We start from the raw sequence: 27,171 nt of genomic DNA on the forward strand, positions 1-27,171 counted from the left end.
GTGGGTCTAAGATTGAGGGTGCTGTGGGTTTCTACCACCAGCGTCAAAGCAAGCGTCTAAGCCCCTGCAGGTTCACCTCAGCACATACACGCACACACACCTTGCCAGGGCTGTGTGAGGAGCGTGGCAATGGCAGCAGGAGGGGGTGAGGGGTGGGATGAGGGTGTGGCTAAGGTCAGAGTGAGACTTACGAGGCCGGAGTGGGTGAGAATCTGGCTAGCGCTCAGTACCTCCTCCTCGGATGACTCGTCCGTGTCCTCCTGGTTGGTGAGGTTGAGGCTGGGTGTGCTGCCCGTGTATTGACACTCCTGCAGAGATGGAGTGTCCCCTTTGTCCATGCTGTCCAGGGAGCGGCGACGCACACCCCAGTTGAAGTTGTCCATGCTCTCTCCCTGTAAGACACCCAGATAAACATGAGTCGAGCACAGCGCATGTGGCGGATTAAGACAACTTCAAACAATAAGGTTAAGCCGATGGGTGGGTCTTAGAATGGCACAGTATGTGGTGTGGCATGGCACAACATCAACATATACACTAACATACAAAAATAAAAATACAAATAGTAAAGAAAAATAAAAGACAAACACTGATTAGCTTGAGTGGCAGACCTGATGCTCCACTTATACAATTTTTTCAAACCATTACCATTTGATGATGGTATGGAATTCATTGCATCATACTTAAGAATTTAAAAGTAGAAGTCTAATAAAAGGTCACAACAGCAAGATTTCTACTGAAGCACAAACGCAACACCTCACTGTGTGACAACAAAGGTGCTTCTAAAAGGATGACAAACTATCACCACAGACAGAGAGCGGGGGAACTGGGAGAGAAGCTAACTTGCCCACAGGCTTACCTGCAACTCCTTGTGGCAAGAGAAGAGGAAGGATAAAGGGGTTAGAAGACTGAGGACAGTTATGGAACACTGAGACTGTTACAACATTACTGACACCAATATAAGGCACACAAAACAAAGCAAGAAAGTTATTGCTGTCCATTTGCAATGACACCATCGATTAACTTGAAGTGAAGAGAAAAGGTCTGGGTGGACCTTGTTATGTTATTATAGTACACCTATGTGTTCATCCTCAAAGGGACTGTGACAAGTGAGCTGAAAATGGAGACCCTCACCTCAGCATCCTCCAGCTCCACGTCCAGGAAGTCAAAGTCCTTGAAGACACCAAACTGCTGCTCGCTGCCTGCATCCTCCCCCTGAGCCTCCTCCTCTCTCACCACTTCCTCCACCGTGGGGATCAGACTGGTCTGCTGGTCCCCAGCATCCAGGTCCTCGTTGGATGAGAACACCACCTGTACACACAGAGCGGAGGACAGTGCAACATGCTTATTGTATAGAGGAAGCAGGTTAAAAATAAGAACAAATATATGACAACAATATCTGGGAGAGCTCTCATCAGTGAATTTACAGAGACCTTGTCAGAGGCTTTAGAGTAGTAGAGGAGTCTTACGGATGGATTTTTAGGAATGCCAGACTCCGGGCCGCATAAAGATAGGACATTCATCAGCTTCTCTCTGGTTCTCCTCTGTGACAAGACCACAAAGCATCATGTAAATGAGGCCACAAAAAAAAATCCCCCAAATACTTTCAATTCAAGTCATTTGTGTGCATCAAATGCCACAGAGCTGCCATCATAATCGTGTTTTTTCAGTGTCAAATCCAGTCAGTCTTTCTTGGTGGGTACCTGAGAGAGCTGAGGCCTCTTCCAGCTGACTGGCACCAAACCATTGGAATTGGAGCCTGATGATGTAGAGGAGGTACTCCTGGTTACAGCGATCACCTGTGGCTTCCCATTGCGCCCTGCTGCACTACGCTGGTCCCCGTACTTGTGCCCGATGATAGGTGTCTGTTGCGCAAATATTTATTTCAGTTAGCAAATCAAATCATATAAAGGGGAGCAAACGAAAGGGTTAGGGTTCGAAAAACAAAAGAGGGAGGAGTTTCTCCTTCCACATTCAATGGCGCGTCACAGAAGAGACTCAAGTAACCAACTGTACTGTGGGAAAAGGTGGTGTAAGACAGAAAAATGCACAGTTGTTGCAAATGCAGTGAAAAGAGGAGCCAACCTCTGATATGTCAAAGTGGAAGTCCAGTGTCTTTCCAGGAAGCTCCTTAGAGGAGTTGTTGAATATGCGTGTGAAAGCAATCTCTGGTGAGCCAGATGATTCGGCACTGTAGGAGCGCTGGACCTCGTCTGGAACAACCAGGCTGGCTGAGCGGGACACCACCAACTTGAGAATGTTCTGGGCTTCCTTCCAATATGGGCTCTGGAAAGTGGGAAAAACAACATACACACAATTATACGTAGAGTGGTTCTATTGTGAAAGGTTGTGTAGGTGTTTTTAGATAATTCAGGAGTGGGAGTGGACATGTTTTTCCCTTGTCAGCCAAAGCATTTGCTTGCCACAGAAGAAAATGCATCTTGTCATTTCAATATGTTATTAAATACTAATCAGTACTGGTAAAGATGTCACTTACAGGCAACCTTATAAGAACTCTACACAGAGACAACTCACAGTGCACACTAATGCACAATCACATCCACCTATATCCTCAAATGCACCCTTACAAAAGACAACACTGGCATGGTTGGCAGTGGGCATGTAAAGGATTAGCCAAAGGCAGTAAAGCATAGAGTGGTTGTCAGATCCAGCTTTGAGTGCGGAGCATGCACTGCCTCAGGTCAGACCTAGCAAAAAGCTTCTAATAACATGTCATAGCTGTATCTAAAAGGTGTGAAAACTACAACCTTGTAGGATACACAATCCTGTAAGTGAGTCAAACTTAAAAGAATGGGTCTTCCTGGGATCCCCACATATTTATAAAACCACCTGCATAATAAGGCTGTACACTTTTAAAAAGGGGACATCTTCAGGGGCACACATACAGCAGGACACATTTTGTCATAGAGGTCCCTGTTACCATAGAATTCTGTTCATTCCAGTATGGGGATGTTGATCAGTCACAGTTGCTTTTAAGCCACATGCTAAGGACCTGAATGTATTAGGGTGTGCAAGTATGTGTAAGAAGGCTCACCTGAACATATTTGCCAATGATCTTCATGATCTCCAAGTTGAACTGTTTTACAGGGGCTGCTGACAGATCAATGTGACTCAGCAGACTATAAATGATCTGCAGCAAGGACTGTTGCATACCCGGAAGTCCCTTCTCCAGCAACTGGGAGGATAGAAGCAAAGGGATACAGACCAAACATCACTTCTCTTTACAGCTAGTCAAAACTGGTTGCATTACATCAAATTTACATATACTGTGTTGAGCAACAATACTAAGCAGAGTCTGAGTTTGACTGTAAATGTGATTATACTTCTGCTATGATTACCTCTGCTAGGTAGGTGACCAGATTAAAGGTGATATCTGCAAATGCATCATGGAGGTAGCGACAGACCACATTGATCCAATTGGTGCAGTCACGGGAGTAACTGTGTGTGCTGTACAGGCTCATCATGTGGGCCAAGTTAGAGAGCGTGGCAGACTTCTCATCAGCACACACCTTGGCTATCTTATCAGCTGTCTCCTTACAGAAAGTGGTGGGGCTGTCAAAGTGCTGGATGAGATGAGGCAGGAGGCACAGAATGTTCAAAGGGAAACCTAGAGATATAGAGACAGGAAAATACAAATCAATTGAGATGCACGTTTCTAAAAATAACAAGGTTATTATTCTGGATCTAAGAAGTTGTTCCTGGATTTCAGTTTCGCTTTTATTTTTTAATTTACCAACAGAACAATAAAAAACAGTTTACACACATAAACACACTCACACAGACGTAGCTTGGCATACACAAACACACACAAATATACAAACAACTACATACACACATGCACATTTATTAAGGCTGGGCCTACACACACACACACACACACACACACACACACAATTTATTATTATTACTGCTTTTTTGTTCTGTTTTTTTGTTATTTATTACTATTGCTGCAGTGTGGAGGAGCAAAAACAAAAATTTTACTCTCTTGTACTTGTATAATGAGACGTAACAAATAAAGAATCTTGAATAACACATCGGACAAGGGACAACTCCTTGCCGTGTACTTTTACCTGCCAACTGAGATGGGTCGACTAGTGTATGTCTGGACACACTGATGAGCTTGCTGAGAAGGTGGATGGTAAGCTCCTGGGTAGAGGCAGAGGTGAAGCCCTTCAAGAAGAGCTGCAGCAGGCCAGGGAAGCTGTACCACTTGAGCTTAGCCTGAACCCTCTCCAGACGCTCTCTGCTGTCTGCCCGGTCCAGAGGCAGCTGGCCAAGCAGCTTGTTGAGCAACCGCAGGGCCAGCAGGTACTCAAACTCATAGTCTGACTCCAGCAGTGAGGCTGCAATCCAGAACACTGTGGCCATAAGGTTGGAGGGATCCACGGGTGGGATGGCCTCCCCTCCAGGACCCCCTCCCCCACCCTCCCGCAGCGAGGACAAGCTCCGGGTGCGTGCCAGGTTGCCATGGCTCCCTCCGAGTCGGTCTGCTATGTCCAAGGTGTTGCTCCGTCGCCTGTCTGCTTTTCGTTCTCCCATCAGGCTAGCGCGGAGTGAGTTGCTGCGGGCATGACCGTGGACATTATGGAAAAGACCGCCACTGCTCAGGTTTAGTTGACCTGTGCTTTTCCTATTGGCTGCAAACTTTGGCCCCAACAGGTGGTCTTGAGCAGGGGTCCTATAATATAGAAAACATTTCTCTAAGTAATGGGTTTATCCATTCAGTGATACTGTATGTGATTAAAAATGATAGTAATAATGTGTTGACAGTTCTTAAAAAGGAGGGTTATTAGGAGGACACTTACTGTGCTATGGCAGTGAGAAGGTCATAGTTTTTGACTGTGTCTGCTAGCGTGTCAATGCCTGACTCTAGCGTCAGCAATAGTTCAATTACAAAGCCCTGAAGAGAGAAGATAGCATAAAGTTAAGCTACAAGACTGACTGACCCAGGAGGCTCGACTGCTCTGTGTATAAGAAAGTACAAAGACACCAAAGACAGGTTGGACAGCTACAAGACAGGGTATCTGAAGCTCTTACCTAAACAAGAGCATCTTCTGTGTTCTACATATCTTAAGCATTTAATATAATGTTTATTAGAGATATGAGTGAAGGTGATTTTAGCTCTGAGATTTAGGTGTGGTCCTGAGCACATTTCAGGACCCGATTCATGACTAGAGCAGGACCAAAGGACCAGAGTAGGCCTTGCCATTAAGAATGGTTCCTATATGGATACTTGCAACGTTTAACAAAACCTGTTGTGTTGTAATTGCAATAATAATTTTCATTTTTTTACCAAGCTGAGCAGTAAATTCTCATAGTAAACTATTTTCTAGATGTGTGGATAGTTTTCCAGCTGTGCTGAGCTACAGCACAGCTAAATGAACATAAAGGTAACATTGCATGTAAAGGACAATGGATCTCAACCATTCACCATCAATGTTTAGTTAAACATGACAAATATAATGTAAAATTATTGTTTAAGTCTCCTAATCTTCAGACCTGAGCCTCCTCCCCTGGGTCTCCTACAGTCTCCACCAACCGAGAGAGGACGTCCGACAGTGTGCCAGCTGTCAGGGGTTGTTTGAGTGCCCTGAAGATCTGGAAGGACCGGCCAGCGTAGTGACGAGAAGAGCAAGACAGAGCAGTTTGTAGGGCTACTTCGCTAAGCAGTGACTCCAGTTGGAAGCCTGAAGGGATGAACATAAGCACATGTTCAACACACTCACATGTCGTAACTTTAAAAATAACTCAAATAGATCAAATATATATGAGAGGTAAAAATGAAGTGTTGCAGACCTGACTGTGACTGTTTAAAGACTGTCACTACATGTCTGAGGAAAACACTGAGGTGGTCTGCACTTTTGATGTTGGGATTCTTGGGAGACACATCCTCATGGTTCCAAAGAGGACCACGTTTCCTAGAGGGCAGGCATAAACAATTGTCAGGAGAAGAGTCTTGTACAGTACAGCTCGAAGCTGTCCATGCCATCACACAACATATTACGGTAATACTTTAGTATGGGGAATGTAGTCACCATTAATTAGGTGCTTATTAGCATGCAAATTAGCAACATATTGGCTCTTAATTGGTCATTATTACGTACTCATTAATGCCTTATTCTGCATGGCCTTATTATACAACCAGTAAGCCATTAACGATGAGTTTTCCCTCTATAACCTCAGAATTATTGCTTATTAGTAGTACCATCTCAATATGTTTTGCTTAGTATGGACTTTATAAGGTGGTAGTACCACAAGAAGAGTTATTCTCCCTTACTAACACTTAATGAATATGGTCTGTTCTTACATAACAAAACACAAAACTACAAGTGTTAATAGTGTTAAATTACTGTAAATTAAGTTTTTGTTACTTAGAATATGTTCCCCATACTAAAGTGACATCTTGATCATTACTAATTCACTAGTAATTAAGTTTTTTTATGTTCCCCATACTAAAGCGTTACCCATATTACACATTCTTATTGAGCCAGTCAAATGTAACCTGTGTGTACAATCAACACCCAATGGCAACCTCACACCCATGCAATATCACAATACCCACTCCTTTAGACATGGCTGGAAGCATGAAAGCAAATGTATAAATGGGATGGATAAATTAATCATAGCACAAGTCTGAGGACATCAAGTGAAACAAGACAGTCACTGGTATGTGATTACCTCGCTGTCTAGATACTCTAGTTTGACAAAGTAGTTCTGCTCACCTGGAGGTTACAAACTCTATGAGGGCTTTGACCTTCTCATCCTGCTCTGCGCTGACGTCTACCTCATTGAGGAGTGTTGGGGTGAGGTGGGGCAGCGTGGTTCCCCCTGCTCCCAGACTGATACTGGAGGAGGTTGAACTGGAGCTCAGGCCAGAGTCTGTCATGGGTGATGGTTGATACTCTGGCAAAATGTCCTGCACTCCTGTAAGAACAACAGGCAAACACAAGACTGCAAGCCTACCAAATTTAAATACACCAAGGAAAGGGAAACCTAACAATATAGAGCTGAATCTTTGCTGCCACCATGTGATCTTCTCTGGCAATGCAAACTGATAAACAGGACGATTAAATAGAACGATTTGAGTTTTATTTTTTATTCAAGGTACATTTTTGTAGGAAAATTCCTATTTTACTTGCATCCCCCTTACACAGTGCTCAGGGTAATGCTCAAGGACACTTCAGCTGAACAGATAGGTCTATGGGGATGGAACACACATCCACATAAAGGATGGGCTCCCTATGCACCACCTTGCTCCATAACTAAAACGCAAAGCAGGACTGACCTGTCAGGTTGAACTCCTGTGCTACTGGCCTCACAGTCAGGACTCTGGGGTCATTGTACTCTCTGTTGCGCAGGAGCACTGCAGCCAGGGATTGGACACTGCTATTGGCTCCCTGGACAACCAGTAGATGAAGTAGCAGGCGTTTGCAGTGCTCATAGACCTCTGGATGTTGGTGGTCAAATCCTGGAGGAGGACACAGAACAAAGGTGACACTCAACAACGTCAGTTGAAGTGCATTCAATTTGAAATGAAATCCTCCAGCAGACCAATTTACAAATACACTTTAAAATAACTGGTAGTTCATTGTTGGCCAGGGACAGAAATTGTGGCTCACAGATACAGGCGAAAATATTGAAACAGGTGCGAAGGCATTTACCTATAAAAATGGCATGCAGCAGGAGGTGCAGGTAGGCGCTCCACTCTACTTTGACCCCATGGTCAACAATGAGATCCGTCAACAAGATGACAGCAATGTTACACCTGTAAACATGAGAAAGTCCAGTGAGTTACAACAGAACACAACAGTATCTCATTCACAAAGAGGCTAAGGGTCGTGTTAGGTATACCTGTGGAGCGGTACAGCGGGGGCATTGGTCTCTGGCAGGTAGTCCACCAGAGGAGACCAGCAGCCCCCTGTGGGAGGGAACGGGAGAGGCTCTGGCCGATTGTGGTCCATCACTTTCAGACGCCAGTTAGCATATAGCGGCATGGAATCACCTGAAGGGGAGGAATTTTATTAAAAATTTGGCCCCATGCATGGAGCGTTAAAACATTAAAATACTTGAGTGGACTTGAAAAGTATTTCCCCCTACTCTTCTCCTCCTCATAGGAGCCTCCTGAACTGCTGCTGTAGCGAGACTCCAGTCGGTGGTGCTGTCGGTTCAGGTTACTGTTCAGACCACTATAGATATCAAGGTGGGTATAACTGCAGAAAAGATGAGATAAATTTGTATTAAAGGGTAGTAGACACTTTTTGAGGCCCCTCTGTAACTCAGGAATCAGACATTTAAAATCAGACATTTTAAATTGTGACTTACCTCATCGCATTTAAAACATGCTCTAGAAACTTAGTTCTCATTGAAAAACTCCACTGGCCAATGCTTTAAATATTATCAGAGCCTTAAATTTTGCAATGGAGGGATTAGAGACACATGCACCACCTTTTCAGAGCCTTATGTAGACTTCAGATGCATCTCTGAACTGTTTTACAGTTAAGGGCACAAGGGAAGTATCTTTGTGTTGAGTGTGTTCACATGTAGACAATGAATGTTTTATTTTCAACAAAAGCTATATATATATATATATATATATATATATATATATATATACACACACACACACACGTATATACATGTGTGTGTGTGTGTATATATATATATATATATATATATATATATAAATAAACTCCTACCTGTCTTCCATGTTGGAGTCTTTGACCTTGCTTTCGTGATGACTATCACTTCCTGGCACCATGGTATTGCTGCTAGAGGTTGTTCCTAAGAAAGAAACCAACAAACAATGACCATCAAGGAATGATGAAGCATTACTCATTGCTTATTTATCATAATTTATTCAGCTTTTATTTAGTTAGTATATTTTAAAGCTGCAATCTGCAACTTTATTCACCAACTTATCCTTTGGAAATGTGATTGAAGATTCTGCTGGGCAGACAATCAATATTACAGTAGACCGATATTCTGATATAACTCAATGTAGGAGGCAGAGAGAAATACATTTGTCGCAATTGATTTTATCAGACTACAAACAAGGTGTAGCAGCCAATGCCGCTCTTGCGCTGTCAGCTCACCAGAAAATAATCTTCTGTAAAACTTACATCCTTGGGCCAAAGCTAATGCAAGCAGCGCAATGTATTGCAAACTTCATCAAAATATATTGTAACATTATTTTATAGTAATATTGATTGTTTGTCCAACAGATGTATCACATCTGCATCACATTTAAATCTTTTCTCCTGCTGGAGTTATTTCCAACAAGTACACAGTTTCTGCTGTACTAGTTGGTGCGACTTGACCAAAAAATTTAGTACACAGAGACTGGAGTGTCTTGTCCCATGGCAACGATAGAATAGAATATAGAATACTCTTTATTAGTCATTTTGTACATACATACAAATGAAATTTACTTTCTGCATTTGACCCATCCTAGCTGTGTAGCTAGGAGCAGTGGGCAGCCTCTGTGCAGCACCCGGGGACCAACTCCAGTTATGTTTTCCTATTATCTTGGTCAGGGGCACAGACAGGAGTATTAACCCTAATATGCATGTCTTTTTTTATCCAGATGGATAAAATAACTTATTTATTTATTAAGTCATCTTTAAAATAATTACTTCTTGACAGCTGAGACTGAAACTGACCTAGTGAGAAGGGCTGACTCATTACCTGAGGTGACTGAGGGGATTTTGTAGCTGGAGGTGATACGGTAGTACGGAGGGTTGTCCATGTGGGTGACAGCTGAGTTAACAGGATCCGTCAACTCCAGCTCACACATTAACTCCTCCAGCAGCTGCATAGTCTTATCCCTGCCCAGGTAGACCACCACCCGCTTCACCTGTGGACAGGAAAGACACACACAGCAGACATGTGATTAGGAAGACACAGTGCACACTGACCACAAGAAAAATACACCGCAGGTTGTTATGTTCTAACTTACGTAGGGCAGGAGGCTGGGATCACTGTTGACTCCTGACATGCTGATGAGGAAGTGCAGAATGATTTTGAGGTTCTTTGGCCAGCTGTCTGCTAATGTGGTCCATACATTCTCTATCTCCGACCAAGCAAACTCATCCCCGTACTGTAAGGAAACGCAAAATCATTTTCAACTAGTGCTCTAAAACTGGCATCCCTGAGAATAATCAACTCACAAATGTTAGTCAATTTATAACCATGTTGATCAATTAGAACAAATTCAAGGAATTATACCAGTATTGCTACTAAATGGTGTCTTAGCCACTTTGAACAGCTGGAAATTCTGATATTTCTAAATACAAACTACTACTACTACTTTCGGCTGCTCCCGTTAGGGGTCGCCACAGTGGATCATCCGTTTCCATCTCTTCCTGTCTTCTGCATTTTCCTCTGTCACACCAGCCACCTGCATGTCTTCCCCTACCACATCCATAAACCTCCTCTTTGGCCTTCCTCTTTTCCTCTTGCCTGGCAGCTCCATATTCAGCGTCCTTCTCCCAATATACTAAATTTCCCCTGGCGGCTCCATATTCAGCATCCTTCTTCCAATTTTACTCAATTTCCCCTTGGAGATAAATTAAGTATTCTGATTCTGATATACCCAGCATCTCTCCTCCACACATGTCCAAGCCATCTCAATCTTGCCTCTCTTGCTTTGTCTTCAAACCGTCCAACTTGAGCGGTCCCTCTAATATAATCGTTCCTAATCCTGTCCTCTTCATCACTCCCACTGAAAATCATTGGGATTTCTAATTGTTTGTATTTCTAGAAATTTATTTCTAGTTTTTCCCTTTATCCCACCCGATTAACCCAATGGCATACGGCTGGAACTCTTGTCGAATAACTCCCCTGGCTCACATTTCCACAGAAAGGAGATAGTCGTAACACCAGCTTCCTTCAAACTCGTGTTGGCTGCTCTCGCTATTTTACACGCCGAAGCCTCGCATGGATTGCATTTCCTTCAGGCTGCGAAGGAGACGTAGGGAGAATGCTTTCAGTTGCTTGGCTGCAGGCACCCGGATGGGCCAGAGGGGTCGCTGGAGAACGACGAGTCCCCGAACACTACACCGATCTACACTCACTATCCCTTGGGTAAGGGTGGCCTAATGAATGCCTTACCCCGTGGACGCTCTGGCCGTGACTGGTTACGGCGAGTCTGGGATACGAACCTCCCAGCCACTTGACGAGTGGATTGCAAGAACGGCGGTTTATTCTGCTCGGCCATCAGAGCGGCCTATTGTTTGTATTTCTAAATACAAACATAGACTTAGTATTTGTTTGTTTCCCATAATGATGTTGGATGTAATATTTTTAGTTTGGACTGATGTCAGTTTTAGGCAGGCAGGCACGCAGCTACAGTTCAAATGGTGACGTCAAATAAATATTTAGGGGAGCATCTATGCAGTGGGGGAGCATCTATGCAAGGATGCAATAGAAGTGCAAAAAACAATCATCAATAATCAAACAATCATACATCATTAATTAATTTCTTTATAAATTAAAATTATGATTACAGATCACAGTATAAAGATGTAGATACTGATTTGGGTGTACAAGCATGATTGCTCCTATCTGCTCTGAAAAATTGAAATTATATGAGCATACACCAGCCAATACCCTAGCGAAGTGTTATTTTATCGAAGTTAAACAAGTTAATTGATTATTAACAATGAGAAAGATACTCAATCTGCAGAGTAATATGCTGTTTACCTCACATACTGAGTTTTGTAAACCTTTCAAATCTTTCTTAATTAAACAAAGTTGAGTCCTTCAACTGCAAGCCAAAACTCCCACAAACTCATCTGCTTTGTGAGGTCATTTAAACCCTGCAAACATCTGTTAATTTGAATGACTGTTGATTAAGAAAAATCCGTGAAATGGGCATCTCTTCTTTAACACTGCTACTCAAATACGAGCAATGGAGAACCATGTGCATTGCAGGTTTTCATTCCATTCCAACACCACCATCTGATTTCATGAAATAATCCTCCCATTTGGTTGGAGCTGTTACATGAAATCAGCTGTTTTAGTGTTGGGGTATCATGAAAACCAGCATACACATTGCTTTCCATAGAATGTGCTCATGTGCCATTGCTGTAAAACAACCCTTACACAATGACACTATTGATGTAAATATTAGTGAATGCGGGTGGATCCATCAATTGTCTCACCTTAGCGGTCATAAACATGAGGTTGTTGAGCACCATGGTCGTGGCATGAGGGGAGCCCCAGCCCTCTCCCCGGAGCCAGCGTCGGCTGTTGACCATCATAATCTCCCGTTCGTGTGCATCCTCCTCATCTTCACCACCACTGGGATCCTCTGGTCGTCGCACTGATGATGGCTTGAAGTCCACCAGCTCCACATTGTTCATCCAAGGTAGCAGATAATGTAGCATCACCTGGCGACCACCAGGGTGTGCCGTTTGGATACGCTGGCTCACTTCTGTGGTTGAGACAGTACCCAATACGAGAGCTTACCCACAGCCATTATAAATATCACAAGAACTGTAACTTTAATGTAAATTCATGTCCCATTTGTGACTTTACTGCTGTATTTAAGATGATGGCCAATATACAAACATCCAAATCATAAAAACGTTTGTAGCTGCTCATTGTAATGGTTACTACCTGGTAGAACTTTCCTAGGAAAAATAATATAGCGCATAGCACTTTACATCATCATAGCAGTCAAAGCTCAAATAATAACAAACAAGAACAAGCGGTGAGGTTGCAGCAAAGTTGCTTTGGCTAAAAAAGCATATATGGCAGACTTCAATTTCACACCACTTGACAAACCTGAGAATATGGGCAGGGTAAGCTCTGGGTAGGTCCTGGCCAGCTCCTCAGAGAGCTGGTAGTAGGACACAGAGTAGAGGTGTGGCAGTGGTGAGGGAGGTATCAGGATCCCGTCTGTCCGTTGGATTTCCAGTTTGTGGGCATAACGGAAGAACTTGGGCTCTAAGATCTGGGGTTCAACATGGAGAAATGAAATATGGAAAATATCCTCATGAAACTCAAACTAATTTCAAAACCATCCAGTAACCAAATCTAGCACTTGCATGGTGTGCACAATTCATGTGACTTTAAGAGAGCGATCCTAACCTGCAGCAACTGCATGGCCACCTCATAGATATCCCTGGATGAATCAGCCGCCTTGAACAGGATCAGGTTCAGCAGCACCACAGTGTCAAACTGGTAATCCCTGAGTGAAAATATACTTGAGTCAAAATATGTTGTATCCACAAACAGGAACAAATAACTGTACACAGCCCAGACTCAGCACAGTCTGATGATGTAAATTACCTGTTGTGAAAGACATTAGCGATGGCCCTGAAGCAGCCAGCAGCTACGCGGCGGGAGCCAGTGTAGCAACGATCCACAGCCCAGAACATGAGGTTGCTCTGGTCAGGGTTCAGCTCCAGAAGCAGCATCACTGCCTCACAGCCCAGCTGGTGAACCTAGAGGGAACCATAACATCTGGGAATTACTTTTTCCATTGATTCTGAGCAGGGTTATTTACTGGCCAACATAGAGTACTAATCCCAACTATTATTAGCAAGATCCATGATTTCAAAATCATAACTTCAAGTTTCTTGACTTTAAATTCTCTATCTGTTACACAAGGCATACAGTATGAAATTTGATTAAGACAAAGCTGATTAAATACCATATTTTAGAGTGGCACCCATTATCCAAAACTAGTACTGCATTCCTTGTCAAGATCATGAATAACAACTTCAAGTTTCACTGTAACATTCAGAAATGAAGGAAAGGCTTCAGGAAAGGAACCTGCCTGAGCCTGCCTCTCCACACCTGATATTGTCACTGTAAGGTGCGACTGTACAGCTAACAGTGTGAATGGTCTTACCTTCCTGTCCTGAGAGTCCAGGATGTTGTCAAGCCACTTGTAGAGGTAGCCGTCAGAGGACAGGCCGACGTTGTCAGCTACTGGTCCACAACATAACACTGCAGACATGGCCTGGGGGCATTAGCACACAGTTACCCATGGGAATGAAGTACATGCCATAACTAGGCCTGTAGCTAACACATTTTTTCATTAATAATTAGTCAATCACATTTTTTTTGACTAACTGATAAATCATTTAGTTTACAAGGCTTCAAGTACAATGACAAATGCCCATCACAAGTTTCGAGACTGCAAAGTGATATCTTAACACTGTTCACTTAGTCTGACCAACAGCCAAAAAACCCCTGAAGTAGTCATTTTATAATATGCATCAGAGGAACGCAAACAAGCATTTGTAAAGCTGTAACCAGCAATTGACTGGTATTATCAATTGACAAACCAAAATTACAATCAATTAATGTTCTATCAATCAACTAATCAATCATTTGAGTACTACTCACTGTTAATACTAATTTCATAAGCTTTTGCCTGTACCTTGAGTGCACAGTACTGATGGCGGTTGATCTGCATATTTCGGTCACTGTAGCGGTCCAGCGGGGTAAACATGATGCTGAAGGGTCCTGCCCAGTGGCTGAAAAGCATGAACAGACTGTGTCGCAAAGACTGCTGGGGAAAAATGGTCCTCCGCTGGTGCACTGAAGGTAAAGCAGTACATACACAAAAATTAAAAAATATCAAAACAAATAATACATCAAAATAAATACAGTCAAACACATCTTACTATATGCATAAGACCGTATAACAACTACTGATGCCGCAAAAAGGAAGTTTTAGAAGACAAAGATGATGAAGATGAAGAAAGGATAGAGAAGAAAAAAACAAACAAATGACAGCAAGTAGCAAAGAAAAAGACAACATTGGCAATAATGATAATAATAACCATTTGTTCATCTCAGGAAAAAATTCTTCTTTGACTTGGTGCCCCTCCGCTGGTGATAAATGTTTATGGTATGCATGTATGAGTGAGAATGTGCATGTTATGTGAAATACCTGGGACATTCTGAATGATATTGGCCACCAGGGCGCTGAAGTGGCAGCGGATGTCCCGTAATGTGTCTGAGTCCTTGTCGTTCTCGGCCTCCAGCAACTGCCTGGTCAGATCAACATACTCCAGCAGCGTGCTGTTCAGAGAGTGGCTCTCCCCATCCAGACCACCACTAGCTCTGCAGTCATACCAGCAGGACAGGGTGAGAACAGTAGACTAGTGCTTAGAAATTGAACAGTTTAAAAAACAAGCTCTACTAGAGGTTTCACCAATTTGGTTTTGTTTATACTTTGCCCACATACATCTGACTGATGACTCCAGCATCAGCCAGCAACTCAAATATCCGGACCAGCTGGACCCTGAGGATGTCTCGACGCCTGCGTCGCTTCATGTTCTGCAAGAGGAAGACAACTTCTTTAAAGGACAGTTTTGGAATTAAGATAGCATGAAATTGTAGGAAGAGAGCAAGGTTTTGGCTAACACTTTACAATAACTACACACCATGAAGCATTAGTTAAGTACTAGTAACTACTGAATTCATCATTTGCAAAGCATTTGTAAAGCAAGAAACACACCAATGGTTAGTGTGTTAATAGACGTTTTATAAATACTTATTAATACTGCAATTCATGATTAACTCATGTAGTTATGATTAATTCAGGTAGTTACGAGTTGTTAAGTATTTTGTATGACCTCATCTAATGTATGACCGCATTTGTAAAGCAAGACATGCATCAATGGTTACATGTATAAATGCATGCACAAATGTACATCTAAATAGTTTGTTAATCACGTACTTACACTTTCTAAAGGACCTTATGATCCTTTAGACTTTTGTGAGTCTCAAGGTACCGCTGGCCTTTCAATCTCATTTGCAAAAACTTTGTAAGACATAGATAATCCTCACTTTAGATGAGGTCATACAAAATACTTAACTAGTAACTACCTGAATTAATCATGAATTGCAGTATTAACAAGTATTTCTAAAACATCTATTAACACACTCGCTAACCATTGGTGCATGTCTTGCTTTAAAAATGCTTTACAAACGAATGCTTAACTAATGCTTCATAGTGTGTAGTTATTATTAAGTGTTAACAGGTTTGATTTGCATATTAAAAAAATCATGTTGATACATAGTTTTGGCTGGCCTGTAAGAACTCTCACTTTGACTTGGTAAAAGGTTATCACACCTTTGCCGTTTATCTACCAGACCTGCAAACTCGACAAGATATAAAACTAAAACCAGGTAGGGGGGTCCGGGGGCATTCTCCCCCAGACGAAAATTTTAGTGATTTTAACAAGCAAATGAAGCATTTTGGAGGGTTTTGAGATTAGAATACAACGTGAAAACAAAATCTTGTTTTAATAAGTAAGTTTTATTGATTTTTATTTTATTTTTTTAATTTTTCCTTTATCTCCCTATTTGTAATTACCCTATTTTCTGAGCCGTCCCGGTTGCTGCTCCACCCCCTCTCTGCTGATCCAGGGAGGGCTGCAGACTACCACATGCTTCCGCCGATACATGTGGAGTCGCCAGCCGCTTCTTTTCACCTGATAGCGAGGAGTTTCACCAGGGGGATGTAGCGCGTGGGAGGATCACGCTATTTCCCCTCCCCCCCAAAAGGCGCCTCGACCGACCAGAGGAGGCGCTAATGCAGTGACCAGGACACATACCCACATCCGGCTTCCCACCCACAGACTTGGCCAATTGTGTCTTTAGGGACGCCCACCCAAGCCAAAGATAACACGGGGATTCGAACCGGCAATCCCCATGTTGGTAGACCGCTATGCTTCCTGGACGCCGATTTTCGATTGTTTTAACCACAATGTCTAACTACAGGCAAGAGGGGAAGAAGAGGGAGAACACATCAGGCTTTTCTTTCTTTTTATTTTCTAAGTCTCTTCACTTGTACAATTGTTTCACGGGCACGTTTGCACTTCTTCACTACATGCCTTCTTTTTGCCACCTTTTCCTGCTCAGCTATGCCTCGTCTTGCTTCAGCAGCACTTGTGCATGGCTGGCCGTTAAACTCACACCTACGCTCTCTCGCCCTCAGACCTGCTTGCTGGCTCAGAGCTTTGTCCTTGGTGCCTGCTGATGACAGTGACTAGTGTGCCTTTACCAACACTTTATTTGCTCAGGCTGCAGGTAACCAGACTTGACTCATGGCAAACTCTCGCATACCATGGACAATCATTCTCATGTAATTCACTTTAGCCTGAACAAAATAAGTGCTGCACTGTAGCCTCCAAACATGATAAGTCCAAAAATGACATGAGTAACAATGTACATTAATGTTCACTACAAAAATAAAAGCTTACGTCAAGTTTTGGTAGACACGTTCGCCAAGGTCGAGGGTAGAGGGTGTCCGCAAGCGGACATCACGTAACAGACAAGACAAAGTTCCGATTGGCCCATAGAAATGCCACAGAAATTACTAAAACTACACTACTGATTGATTGGACAATCCAATAAGGCTGATGCTAGGCTGGATCAATGGGAAGGACAATGTCATAGTAAAGACAGATAATGCACAATCGAAGTCATTCTTTCCTCACTCACTCAGCAACCCCCCCCCCCCATTATTAAAAACTCTTCAGAGCTACACGATTCACGTGAATGACTAGGTTAACATTTAAAAAGGACGAGTTTGCAGGTATGATTTATAGCCCAGTGGCAAGAGCATATAAGCAAGGTGTATAAATGTGCATTGTGAGGTGTTTATGCGATCACATTTACATGTCAAAATCGAGTAAGTACAGAAATGTGTACAGAACTATTCAGGGGCAATGCAAAGGTCATGTGGATGGGTGCAGATCAAAATGGGCCAGACAAGTAAAAGTGTACAGCTTAGTCCAGTGCATAGGAAAAGAACCATCCATTTTCAAGTCTTTTCATCAGTGAGGGGGCAATGAATATAGAATGTGAGGTATCCGTGAGTGTATTCACCTCAGGTCTTCTTTCTAGAGCTTCTTTAATAATGGGATTCAGCTCTTCTATCAGCTCTCTGCAGGACAAATGAGCAGTGTCATATAGCTGTTACAAAACAGGAGACACTTTACAAACATGAAAACAACCTAAAGACACAAACCTGTTTTCAAAGTATACATATGACTTTTTTTTTTTACCCCAAACTGTGACTAGCATGGAATTTACCTGAAGGCCACAGGGTTGGTCCTGCCAAGCCCCAGTACAAGAGACTCTGTGATGTCCATGCTCTCAGAGCGCATCATTGGGACAACATGTTTGAAGAGGGAGGAAGGGGACGGAGTGCCAACAATCTATAAACACACATCAGAGGATGAAATTCAGTGTTATAACGAAGTACCTGTCTGTAGAGTTGTATTCATACATGAATTGTTAGGGTATCACAGTTAAAACCAATTAGTGTCACCAAAATGACTCTGTGCTATTTATTAATTTAGCGATTTATTTTTTTTAATATCACATTAAAAAAACAAAAAACAAACTAGACATCAGTGCTATATCTGGTGGAGCGCAAAGTGCAAATCAGTGATCATGTGTAGTCCCCTAACTGTTAATCAGATCCTCATGCATTCCTATTGTCATCACTTTAGAGCATATCCAACTCATTGACTTTCCTTAATAGTTGGGTAAAAGGGCCCCAAACCCTATCAAAGGTTTCACTTTTACATTTTAGAATATCTTCCCCATAGCATAACAATTACTCTCCAAAGGAGTTGAATCAAGTGCAACTGGACTTGGTATATATCCGTGAAGACGTTTCGCCTCTCATCCAAGAGGCTTCCTTAGTTCGTGCCTTTCTGACTAGACGAAGCTAGTCTGACTGGCTGGTGATGAAACTCAGAATTTATCCTCTTGGAGTCGTTGTCAGAGCTATAGATGTCCATGGCTCTTTGTGTCCCGATGTTTACCAACGCCCGTCACTAACAGAGCCATAGATATGAGTGGCTCTTTTGTGTACCGATGTTTGGCCGTGCCCACTAGCGACAGGCAGACAGCGTTGCCAGAGGCGAGGTACAACAGGTGGTGCCCTGGTGAGGCTATGACAGCTTCCTACCCAGCCCCCTATTCACAGCATACTGCTGTCTTAACGTCCAGTCCCTTAAAACAAGCTGGACGAACTTCATTGACGAATAAGCTCTCAAAGGGACATAAAGGACTTCTTGTGTGTTTTGCTTTACAGAGTTCGCTAGACCCTAATACACCTGATAAGGCTATTCAACTGGAGGGCTTTTCTGTGCACCGCATGGACCGTTCCATGATGATTACTGGCAAGGTAAAGGGAGATGGTGTATGCGTCTTTATTACCAATTCATGGTGCACTGACATGGAAACAGTCTCTCATTCCTGTCCGCCGGTGCTGGAACAACTAACCATAAGGTGCAGACCATTCTATCTCCCAAGGGAATTCCCCTACATGTTGTTAACTGCTGTCTACATACAACGAACTGTATGGCGCCATTAGCAGGTAGGAGAACTTGCACCCTGAGGCCATTTCATTTGTGGTGGCAGACTTTAATCACTGTAACCTGAAATTTGTGTTACCAAAATTTTACCAATATGTCACCTGCCCAACCAGAGACAATAAGACTTCGTACTGTTACTCGATGGTCAAGGCAGCTTACAGGTCTATCCCATGACCTCACTTTGGGAAATCCGACAACCTGTCAGTGGTCTTGCTTCCTGCCTAAAAGTGGAAAGTGAAGTGCATGCAGCCCACTGTGAGGATAGTACAGTGTTGGACTACAGAACACAAATTCAAACTTCAGAGACGTTTGAATCAACAGTCAATCTTTAAGGATTCAGGCTCAAGTTTGGATGAGTATGGTGAATCGGTCACTGGACATGTTAGATTCTGTGTGGATAATTATATCCCAGTACGGACTATTCTGTCCTACCCCAACCAGAAGCCCTTGTTTAACAGCGACATTTGCCGGAGGTTGAGAGAGTTTACCACTGCTTTTAAATCAGGGGGCAAGGAATGCTAATAAATAAATAAATAAATAAATAAATAAATTATCCAGGTATGACTTAAGGAGAGCCATCAAAGCTGCTAAGACAATATACAGACAAACTAGAAAATGGCTATAAAGTGGCTGTGACTCGTGGCACATGTGTGTGTGTGTGGGGGGGGGGGTGAAGGCAATTACAGACTATACATCTAAACCTGGTGTGACTATAAACACCTCTGCCTCTCTCCCAGATGAGATTAACAACACTTACGCTCGCTTTGAAGCTCACAACTTGGACCCAGTGCCAGTAGCACAGTGCCCACCCTATGGAGTTGATCTACAGGTGATAGAGGCTGATGTGAGTTAAACTTTTTTTTTTCACCCCCCCCCCTTCTTTTTCTCCCCAATTGTATCCGGCCAATTACTCCACTCTTCTGAGCTGTCCCGATCTCTGCTCCACCCCCTCTGCCGATCCAGGGAGGGCTGCAGACTACCACATGCCTCCTCCGATACATGTGGAGTCACCGGCTGCTTCTTTTCACATTACAGTGAGAAGTTTTGCCAGGGGGATGCAGTGCATGGGAGGATCATGCTATTACCCCCAGTTCTCCCTCCCCCTCGAACAGGTACCCTGATCAACCAGAGGAGGTGCAAGTGTAGCGACCAGGACACATACCCAGATCTGGCTTCCCACCCTCAGATACGGCCAATTGTGTCGGTACCGGATCAACAAATGACACACCACCTGTCTCAGTAATAGTTTTTTCCACAGGCAGTCAGGTTGCTAAACAGCTGATGCACCCATATGCACCTTACATTGTTGCGTTATTGTGTACTGTATATTGTGTATATAATGTATGAATTCATTGTGTACATAGTTTATGTAGGTCTGTACTGTTGTCTTTTTTTGGGGGGGGAGGTGTCTTTGTTTTAAGGCAGAGAGAACCAGAGCACAAGAATTTCATTGTATTCTAATACACATGACAATAAAGCTGAACTTGAAGCAATTGTAATCTCGTATTCAGAGTTTATCTGTGCCTCATCACATATCACACCCCAGTCACCCAAGGAAATATCCTCCTGTTTATCTTCCTTCCAGGTTTTAAGACGGTCAGTAGAGGATTCAGATGAGTTAGAAACTAACATGTTGCACAACACTGAAATACACCCTTTCTATGACAATTATCAAAGATCAATCATTCCATTTCAGAGAGGTGGAGAGTTAAAGTACCCCTCCAGACACATTTTAAAGTTTAAAAATTCTGAGATGATTTATATACTGTTCAATATCGTTTTCCCACAAGGTAAAAAAAAAATTCTCTGAAGAGGCTGGAAGCACATCTACTCTTTCCCCGTCATGAGACATTCAGGATCTATGAATACGCAAATATCATGGGCCTAGCGTCCCGCCCACCACTGCTGCTTGCACGAGATTCACCAATGAAAGAGTGGTGCGCATCAAGATGGCTAGCGTTAGAACAAACATTAGAGAGAGTCAGCCATATGTGTTTATGCCTCAGTCAGACCCAAACTCTGCTGGGCACCAAAATCGGCAACTAGAAGACGTATCAGAATGAAAAGTGTAGTTAGCATCTTTTATTTGTTTATGTATTTTGTTAGCTTGTAACAGGCAGTGGCTGACACAGCAGTGGTTGTGAAACATACAATAATATCTGATACGATGTTACAGTGTGTTCACATTGTCACATTTTTATTATGTAATTATATACCAGAGGTCGAATCAAAGTTTGCAGAAAGATATATTCCATCTGACTAAGAGTTTTTTTATCTCATGTAAAATCTGTTTATCTTGATAGCCAACCAAGTTTGCCTGGGAACTGGCTTATTGGCAGTAGTCAAAAATTGAAAACTGCCCGGACGTCTGGGTGAGGCGACTCGTATCCATTCTGAGAGTTTTGTTTGGGACAAAGCCCAGAAAGCCCCAGAGGTGGGGAATCCCCCGCCACCGAGGGCTCTCGACACCGCTCTATCAGCCTTCGGTGCGCACAATGACGGACGCTTTTAGTAGCGCCGCCGGAGCAGGAGGTACCCGTGCTAGCCCAGTCGGGATCAAAGTCCAGACTAGAAAAGAGTCTGGACTTTGAGCTGCACACCGTGCCATTTGGGTGAAAATCAATGCACTTCGAGCCGACGTCATCATTTCATATGGCTGAACTTTGAAATGTCAGCTAAAATTACAGTTTTACTATTACCAAACAACTAGCAGCAGCGAGCAAAAAGCTAATGTAGTTAATGCTATTTATAAGTCACAACGGAAATATGTTAAATGTAGAAATCTTTCTTACGGCTATTGGTTGAGTTTGCCTGGGAACTGGCTCATTGGCAGTCGTCTAAAATTCAAAATTGCCAGGACATCAGGGCGAGGATACCTGCATTGCCCTTATGGTTCCGAGAGTTTTGTTTGGGACCAAGCCTGGAAAACCTGTGTTGCCTACCAACACAGGGATCACCGGTTCGAATCCCGTGATACCTCCGGCTTGATCAGGCGTCCCTAGAGACCAAATTGGCTGTCTGCAGGTGGGAAGCTGGATGTGGGTATGTGTCGTGGTTGCTGCACTAGCGCCTCCTAGCTGCACTAGTGTGTGATCCTCCCACCTGCTACATCCCCCTGGCGAAACGCCTCACTGTCATGTGAAAAGAAATGGCTGGCGACTCCACATGTATCAGAGGAGGCATGTGGTAGTCTGCAGTACCACATGCCTCCGTTGTGCAAGAAGTGAGTCTAATACAGACGCAAACCAGAATCAACGTGCTATCCGTCTGAGTTATTGTGTTTCATCATTGTTAATCTAATTAATAATACATATATGGCATGGTCATATGACCATGTCATATATGACATGGTCATATTAACTCAGATGGATAGCACGTTGATACAGCTCGACTCTTTTTACTGAATGCCTTCTTCTATGGTGTTACATGTCATTCAACAGTTATGTTACAGCAGCGCCACCAAAGGCTAATATGTAGTATGCTCAGATAGTGTCCTTGCCATCTCCTTTCTTCTGTATCTTTGTAATGAAGATCTCTGTCTCCGATGGGTTGTAAAAAAAGTGAGACCGACCATAGTATGTAACCTCCACTAGGAAAACGATTTCATACTGGACATTCAACCCCCATAGCTTGCGTTTGACTCCATCACATCTCCGTTGTTAATGAAGCTCTGCAAAAACATCAGGGACCAGCATCACTTGGCGACCATTGTAGAGGACTTTACCCATTTGTCTTGCAGTATTCTGGATGCGGACTCTGTCTTTGTAGTTTAGAAACTTCATGATGAGTGGTCTGGGAGGACAATTTCCAACAGGTTTTAGGCCAGACACTCAATGGGCATGCTTGATAACCATATGAGAAGCAAGCGGTGTCAAACCCAAGGCTTCAGGAAGCCATGATTCCAGGAACGCACAAGTATCAGTTCCCTCTGCAGACTCTGGTAGATTTCTCATCCGTAAATTGGATCTTCTGCTCCTGTTCTCATAGCTGTCCAGTTTTGAGGTAAGCTTGTAACTTTCTCTTCCGGCTCTTGTCTCTTCTCTGTAGGGATGCAACGTCGTCTTTGGTTTGTGATGTACGCTCCCCTGTCTTGGTGATTCTAATCTGACAACTCATCAGCTCGCTTTTAATGCAATTGATGTCTGGGAGTATGCCATACAGTTTCGATGAAAACTCCTGTCTTCACACCATTGATTGCTTGTAAGATAGAGTTGTTGTCTAAGATAGCATTAGCTTCTGAGCTATCCTCTCTCTCCTGGCTAACTTGTAAGATAGAGTTGTTGTCTAAGATAGCATTAGCTCCTGCGCTATCCTCGCTCTCCTTGCTAGCTGGGGAGTTTTCATCTTGTAGCAGCATGGCGTTGTTACTTGTTTCGTCTTCGTTTCAAATTTCTGTCTTTTTAGGGTGACATTTTGCAGTTTTCGGTGGCATATTGTGTGTTGGGTAGGGGGTGGAATCAAATATCCTGCAATTTTAGGTGGATTCTAATTATTTTATATAAGATTTACATAGGAATTGTAACCAGGCTGGAGAGCTTCAACCTCTCAGCTCAGGTTCATACCCAGAAGTTGTCCGAACTACAGCTTGCAAGTATCTTGTTGCTACACTATAAAAAAATAATAACAAAGACCCTTGGATTGTCTTTGTGACAGCTGACAAATTGGTGTAAGTAAAAAAAAAAATTAAAAAAAAAGTTACCTGGTGTCGCTTTGAAATGTTCAACTATTGCTTACTACCATGATGTTGAACGGTGTCAATTTTGCTCCAAAAAGCCGCCCCTCAAATCACCACACAGCCTAAAAAGGCATAGGCTTTCTTTCATTATTACTGTTATACAAAAATTTACTTTGGGCAATGCCAAGCGATGTTTCTGTAATATATAGCCTATTTTTAAATTCCTGTTTGAAGTGGCTGATTTTTTTTGTTACAACACAATAGCAAATAGTAGCTTACTATATTTCAATCAATTAAATCCAGCAAAACAGAAAAATTGTCTGTTTCATTACATTATATTTTTCTAATAAGTGTACACGTCAATTAAATGGTCATTGAAGAAAAAAAAAAAAACCCAACACCCCCCCCTAAAAAAAAACCAAAAACCAAAACCCTCAACTTTTCATAGTGATTGACCGCTTCTTAGTGATCATATCTGCCTGAGGAAATGTGATTACTTGAAGCTGTTTCTACTGCAATAGATTGAAAATTATCATTATTATTGAAAAATGTCAAACTTTCCAGGCGGCAATTACTGGACTATATTTCCAAATGTTGGCCAAGTTTCAGATTAATTTATCATGTGGTATCCAATGAAGGCTAAATTTACCCATCCGCCACTGCCTACTGAAGAGTAATCTAAAAAAAACAAAAAAAAAAAACAAAAAAAGAAATAAAGAAAGAAAGAAAGAAAAAGAAAAAGAAAAAATTCTTCTCAGCAACGAATTTCCTATTATGCGAAATGACAGCGAGTCTATAACTGGTAATCGAAAATGTGTTGTATGTGTAGAACAACACTATTTTTCCATACTTTTCCAAATATATTTGAGCAATTTCCAAACTTCTCAATACCCGTAAAAAAACTGTCAATTTCTTAATTCTACATTTGCATTTTTTTCTCCAGACCTAATTTGGAGCCTTGAAAAGATTGTAATCTGTAGGGGTTGTTCCCTCTGACCTTTGAATCGTAACTGTAGCCGCTGTCCGGCGTGGACGCCAGCGTCTCAGGCGGGGAGCAGCGGACGGAGCCCGAGGTGGTGGAGGAGGACGAAGAAGCGGAGGGAGAGGAGTTGGCAGAGCTGCAGCAGAGAATCAGGTAGTTTCTCCAGAGACTAATGTAGGAGTCACTGCTGCTGCTAAGACTGTTCACTTTCTTGGCATTTATGGGGCTGCTATAGGATGGAAAGAGGACAGGTCAGAGGTTACAGATATGACAACAACCAAAACCATGGCAAGTCATTTGTTGCCATTCAACCCCTACTCAATTTATTAGAAAAGGGTGCTCAGAAAAGAATTAACTTGCTTTCAGAAAAGGTCTATACCACACTCAAGTATAGCTGATATCTGGTAAAATGACATCATCCACCAAAAGGTGGTATTAAAGAGCATGGGCAAATGGACAGACAGATAAGATGACATCACCCCCCAGGCAGCTGACTGCAACTACAATCTTCTAGATAAGAATACTTGCACAGGCCTGTATATCTACGAAAGAGTATGATGGTTGCAAACAGGGTTAGGAGCCGTTCAGATGTTATGTCTTTTGCACGCATAAATTCGTTATTCTCAATGGAGACGCGTGACAACCACACTCAAAACCGAAAGCGACGCCATCACGGCAGACATTCGTTGTGACGCACTTGTTTTTTCAGGCATGTCCATGTATCACTGAGATGGAAAATCTCAACTTTTTCGAATGCAGCAAGTGCACCGCAGTTCATATGACCTTAGTTTCCTTAGTTAAGTTAGTTTAGTCAGCGAGGCTTACTGCAAAATTGCTTCAACTTTTCCTCATGAAATGGCCAAATCAACAGACCGCTGCAGACCGCTTGTGATTTGGACCAACTATCACATTTTGTGTTGTGATAACTTATGTCATCACAGCATGCAGCTTTTGATTGCTCAGTAACAGCAGGCATGACAGTAGTGCAACCTCCCAAACACCTTGGATAATACAATGAAAACAGCAAGGCTGGTGTTTTCCATACATTTTTAGACACAACATCTGAACGGCCCCTTACACATTACACATCAAATTCCCTTCCTGTTAATCTCATGAGAAGAGAGCTGGCTCAGGATACTCAGCTGAGTGTTTTTCTATAATGAACTGAAACAAAGTGAAAACGCGCAAAAGAGCCATCATTCTTTTTCTCAAACACCACTGCTAAATGAGTACCAAATGTATGTTTGCTCTCTGCTTTGAGCATCCCCTCCGGTGGGCTTCAAAAATCTAATGCTTACAGATATTATCTGGTGAAATGTCTTCAACTCAACTTCCCTGTACAAGCTGACCCCAACCCTACTCAAACATTTTATCATCATCAACCACCATAACCCAAGCCCCTACAAAGGCTAACACACACACACACACACACACACACACACACACACACACACACACACACACACACACACACACACACACACACACACACACACACACACACACACACACACACACACACACACACAAGGAAAGAGAGAAAAACAACAGGTGAGCAAGGCCCTGAGGAAATTTACTTGATGTCAACTTGTGGAGACAGTAGCTGCAGTCGGGTGTAGGCAAACATCCAGGCGTAGTTGAGAGAGGTTGGGCAGTACTTAGGCAAGTGCTCCTGGCGAAGGTAGCTGGACAGGCTGATGACCCAGGGGTCCTGGCCCTGTGTTACATGGGCAAACACCCAGATGTGAGAGGGGCTAACTACATCGAACTGGTGGCTGATGGGAGATGAGCTCCACTCTGCTAGTGCCTGAAGGTCAATTCCACTGGGACAGTACAGCAGGTTGGTCTGCAGGGGAGAGAAGAGGGAGACAACGAGGGTGAGTCTCACAGTGAGTGTTTGTGTGTGTGAGTATGTTTGAGGAATGCACAATAAATTGTAATAAAAGCCAAAGCATCTTCACCTGGTCGGCCCCTGTGAGATGGATAAAGCTCTCCAACACAGATGCACTTAATCTATCCATCACATCAATGGCCAACTCCTCATCTCCCTAAGACAAAGAGAGAGAGGAAGGGAGAGACAACAATACATAAATTGTGGGGGAAAGTAAGTATCAGCTGCAATAAACACATCCAGTAGA

General features: G+C 42.9%; 1 protein-coding gene across 4 annotated transcripts in view; it reads right to left on the bottom strand.

Moving 5' to 3' along the window:
• The window catches only part of fryl (furry homolog, like), an 82,474-nt gene that overhangs the window by 13,264 nt on the left and 42,039 nt on the right, over positions 1-27,171 (bottom strand). For 2 of the 4 annotated variants that reach the window (XM_056277718.1, XM_056277719.1), the window contains 32 exons: positions 26,995-27,081; positions 26,611-26,879; positions 25,049-25,262; positions 18,082-18,206; positions 17,875-17,932; positions 15,224-15,315; positions 14,927-15,099; positions 14,411-14,571; positions 13,877-13,987; positions 13,312-13,466; positions 13,111-13,210; positions 12,805-12,973; positions 12,180-12,451; positions 9,974-10,114; positions 9,703-9,871; positions 8,715-8,799; positions 8,116-8,228; positions 7,870-8,020; positions 7,680-7,783; positions 7,304-7,486; positions 6,741-6,942; positions 5,815-5,936; positions 5,518-5,705; positions 4,824-4,918; positions 4,089-4,696; positions 3,357-3,625; positions 3,053-3,193; positions 2,083-2,283; positions 1,701-1,862; positions 1,431-1,541; positions 1,132-1,308; positions 192-392 (listed from right to left, as the gene is read on the bottom strand). In XM_056277718.1, coding sequence (XP_056133693.1) covers positions 192-392; positions 1,132-1,308; positions 1,431-1,541; positions 1,701-1,862; positions 2,083-2,283; positions 3,053-3,193; positions 3,357-3,625; positions 4,089-4,696; positions 4,824-4,918; positions 5,518-5,705; positions 5,815-5,936; positions 6,741-6,942; positions 7,304-7,486; positions 7,680-7,783; positions 7,870-8,020; positions 8,116-8,228; positions 8,715-8,799; positions 9,703-9,871; positions 9,974-10,114; positions 12,180-12,451; positions 12,805-12,973; positions 13,111-13,210; positions 13,312-13,466; positions 13,877-13,987; positions 14,411-14,571; positions 14,927-15,099; positions 15,224-15,315; positions 17,875-17,932; positions 18,082-18,206; positions 25,049-25,262; positions 26,611-26,879; positions 26,995-27,081 — 5,409 coding nt within the window. The remainder of the gene's footprint in view (positions 1-191; positions 393-1,131; positions 1,309-1,430; positions 1,542-1,700; positions 1,863-2,082; positions 2,284-3,052; positions 3,194-3,356; positions 3,626-4,088; positions 4,697-4,823; positions 4,919-5,517; positions 5,706-5,814; positions 5,937-6,740; positions 6,943-7,303; positions 7,487-7,679; positions 7,784-7,869; positions 8,021-8,115; positions 8,229-8,714; positions 8,800-9,702; positions 9,872-9,973; positions 10,115-12,179; positions 12,452-12,804; positions 12,974-13,110; positions 13,211-13,311; positions 13,467-13,876; positions 13,988-14,410; positions 14,572-14,926; positions 15,100-15,223; positions 15,316-17,874; positions 17,933-18,081; positions 18,207-25,048; positions 25,263-26,610; positions 26,880-26,994; positions 27,082-27,171) is intronic. The other 2 variants (XM_056277721.1, XM_056277720.1) reach the window with 1 other exon arrangement.

This window comes from Lampris incognitus, chromosome 3, assembly GCF_029633865.1.
Source record: "Lampris incognitus isolate fLamInc1 chromosome 3, fLamInc1.hap2, whole genome shotgun sequence".
In the NCBI taxonomy this organism is placed as follows: domain Eukaryota; kingdom Metazoa; phylum Chordata; class Actinopteri; order Lampriformes; family Lampridae; genus Lampris; species Lampris incognitus.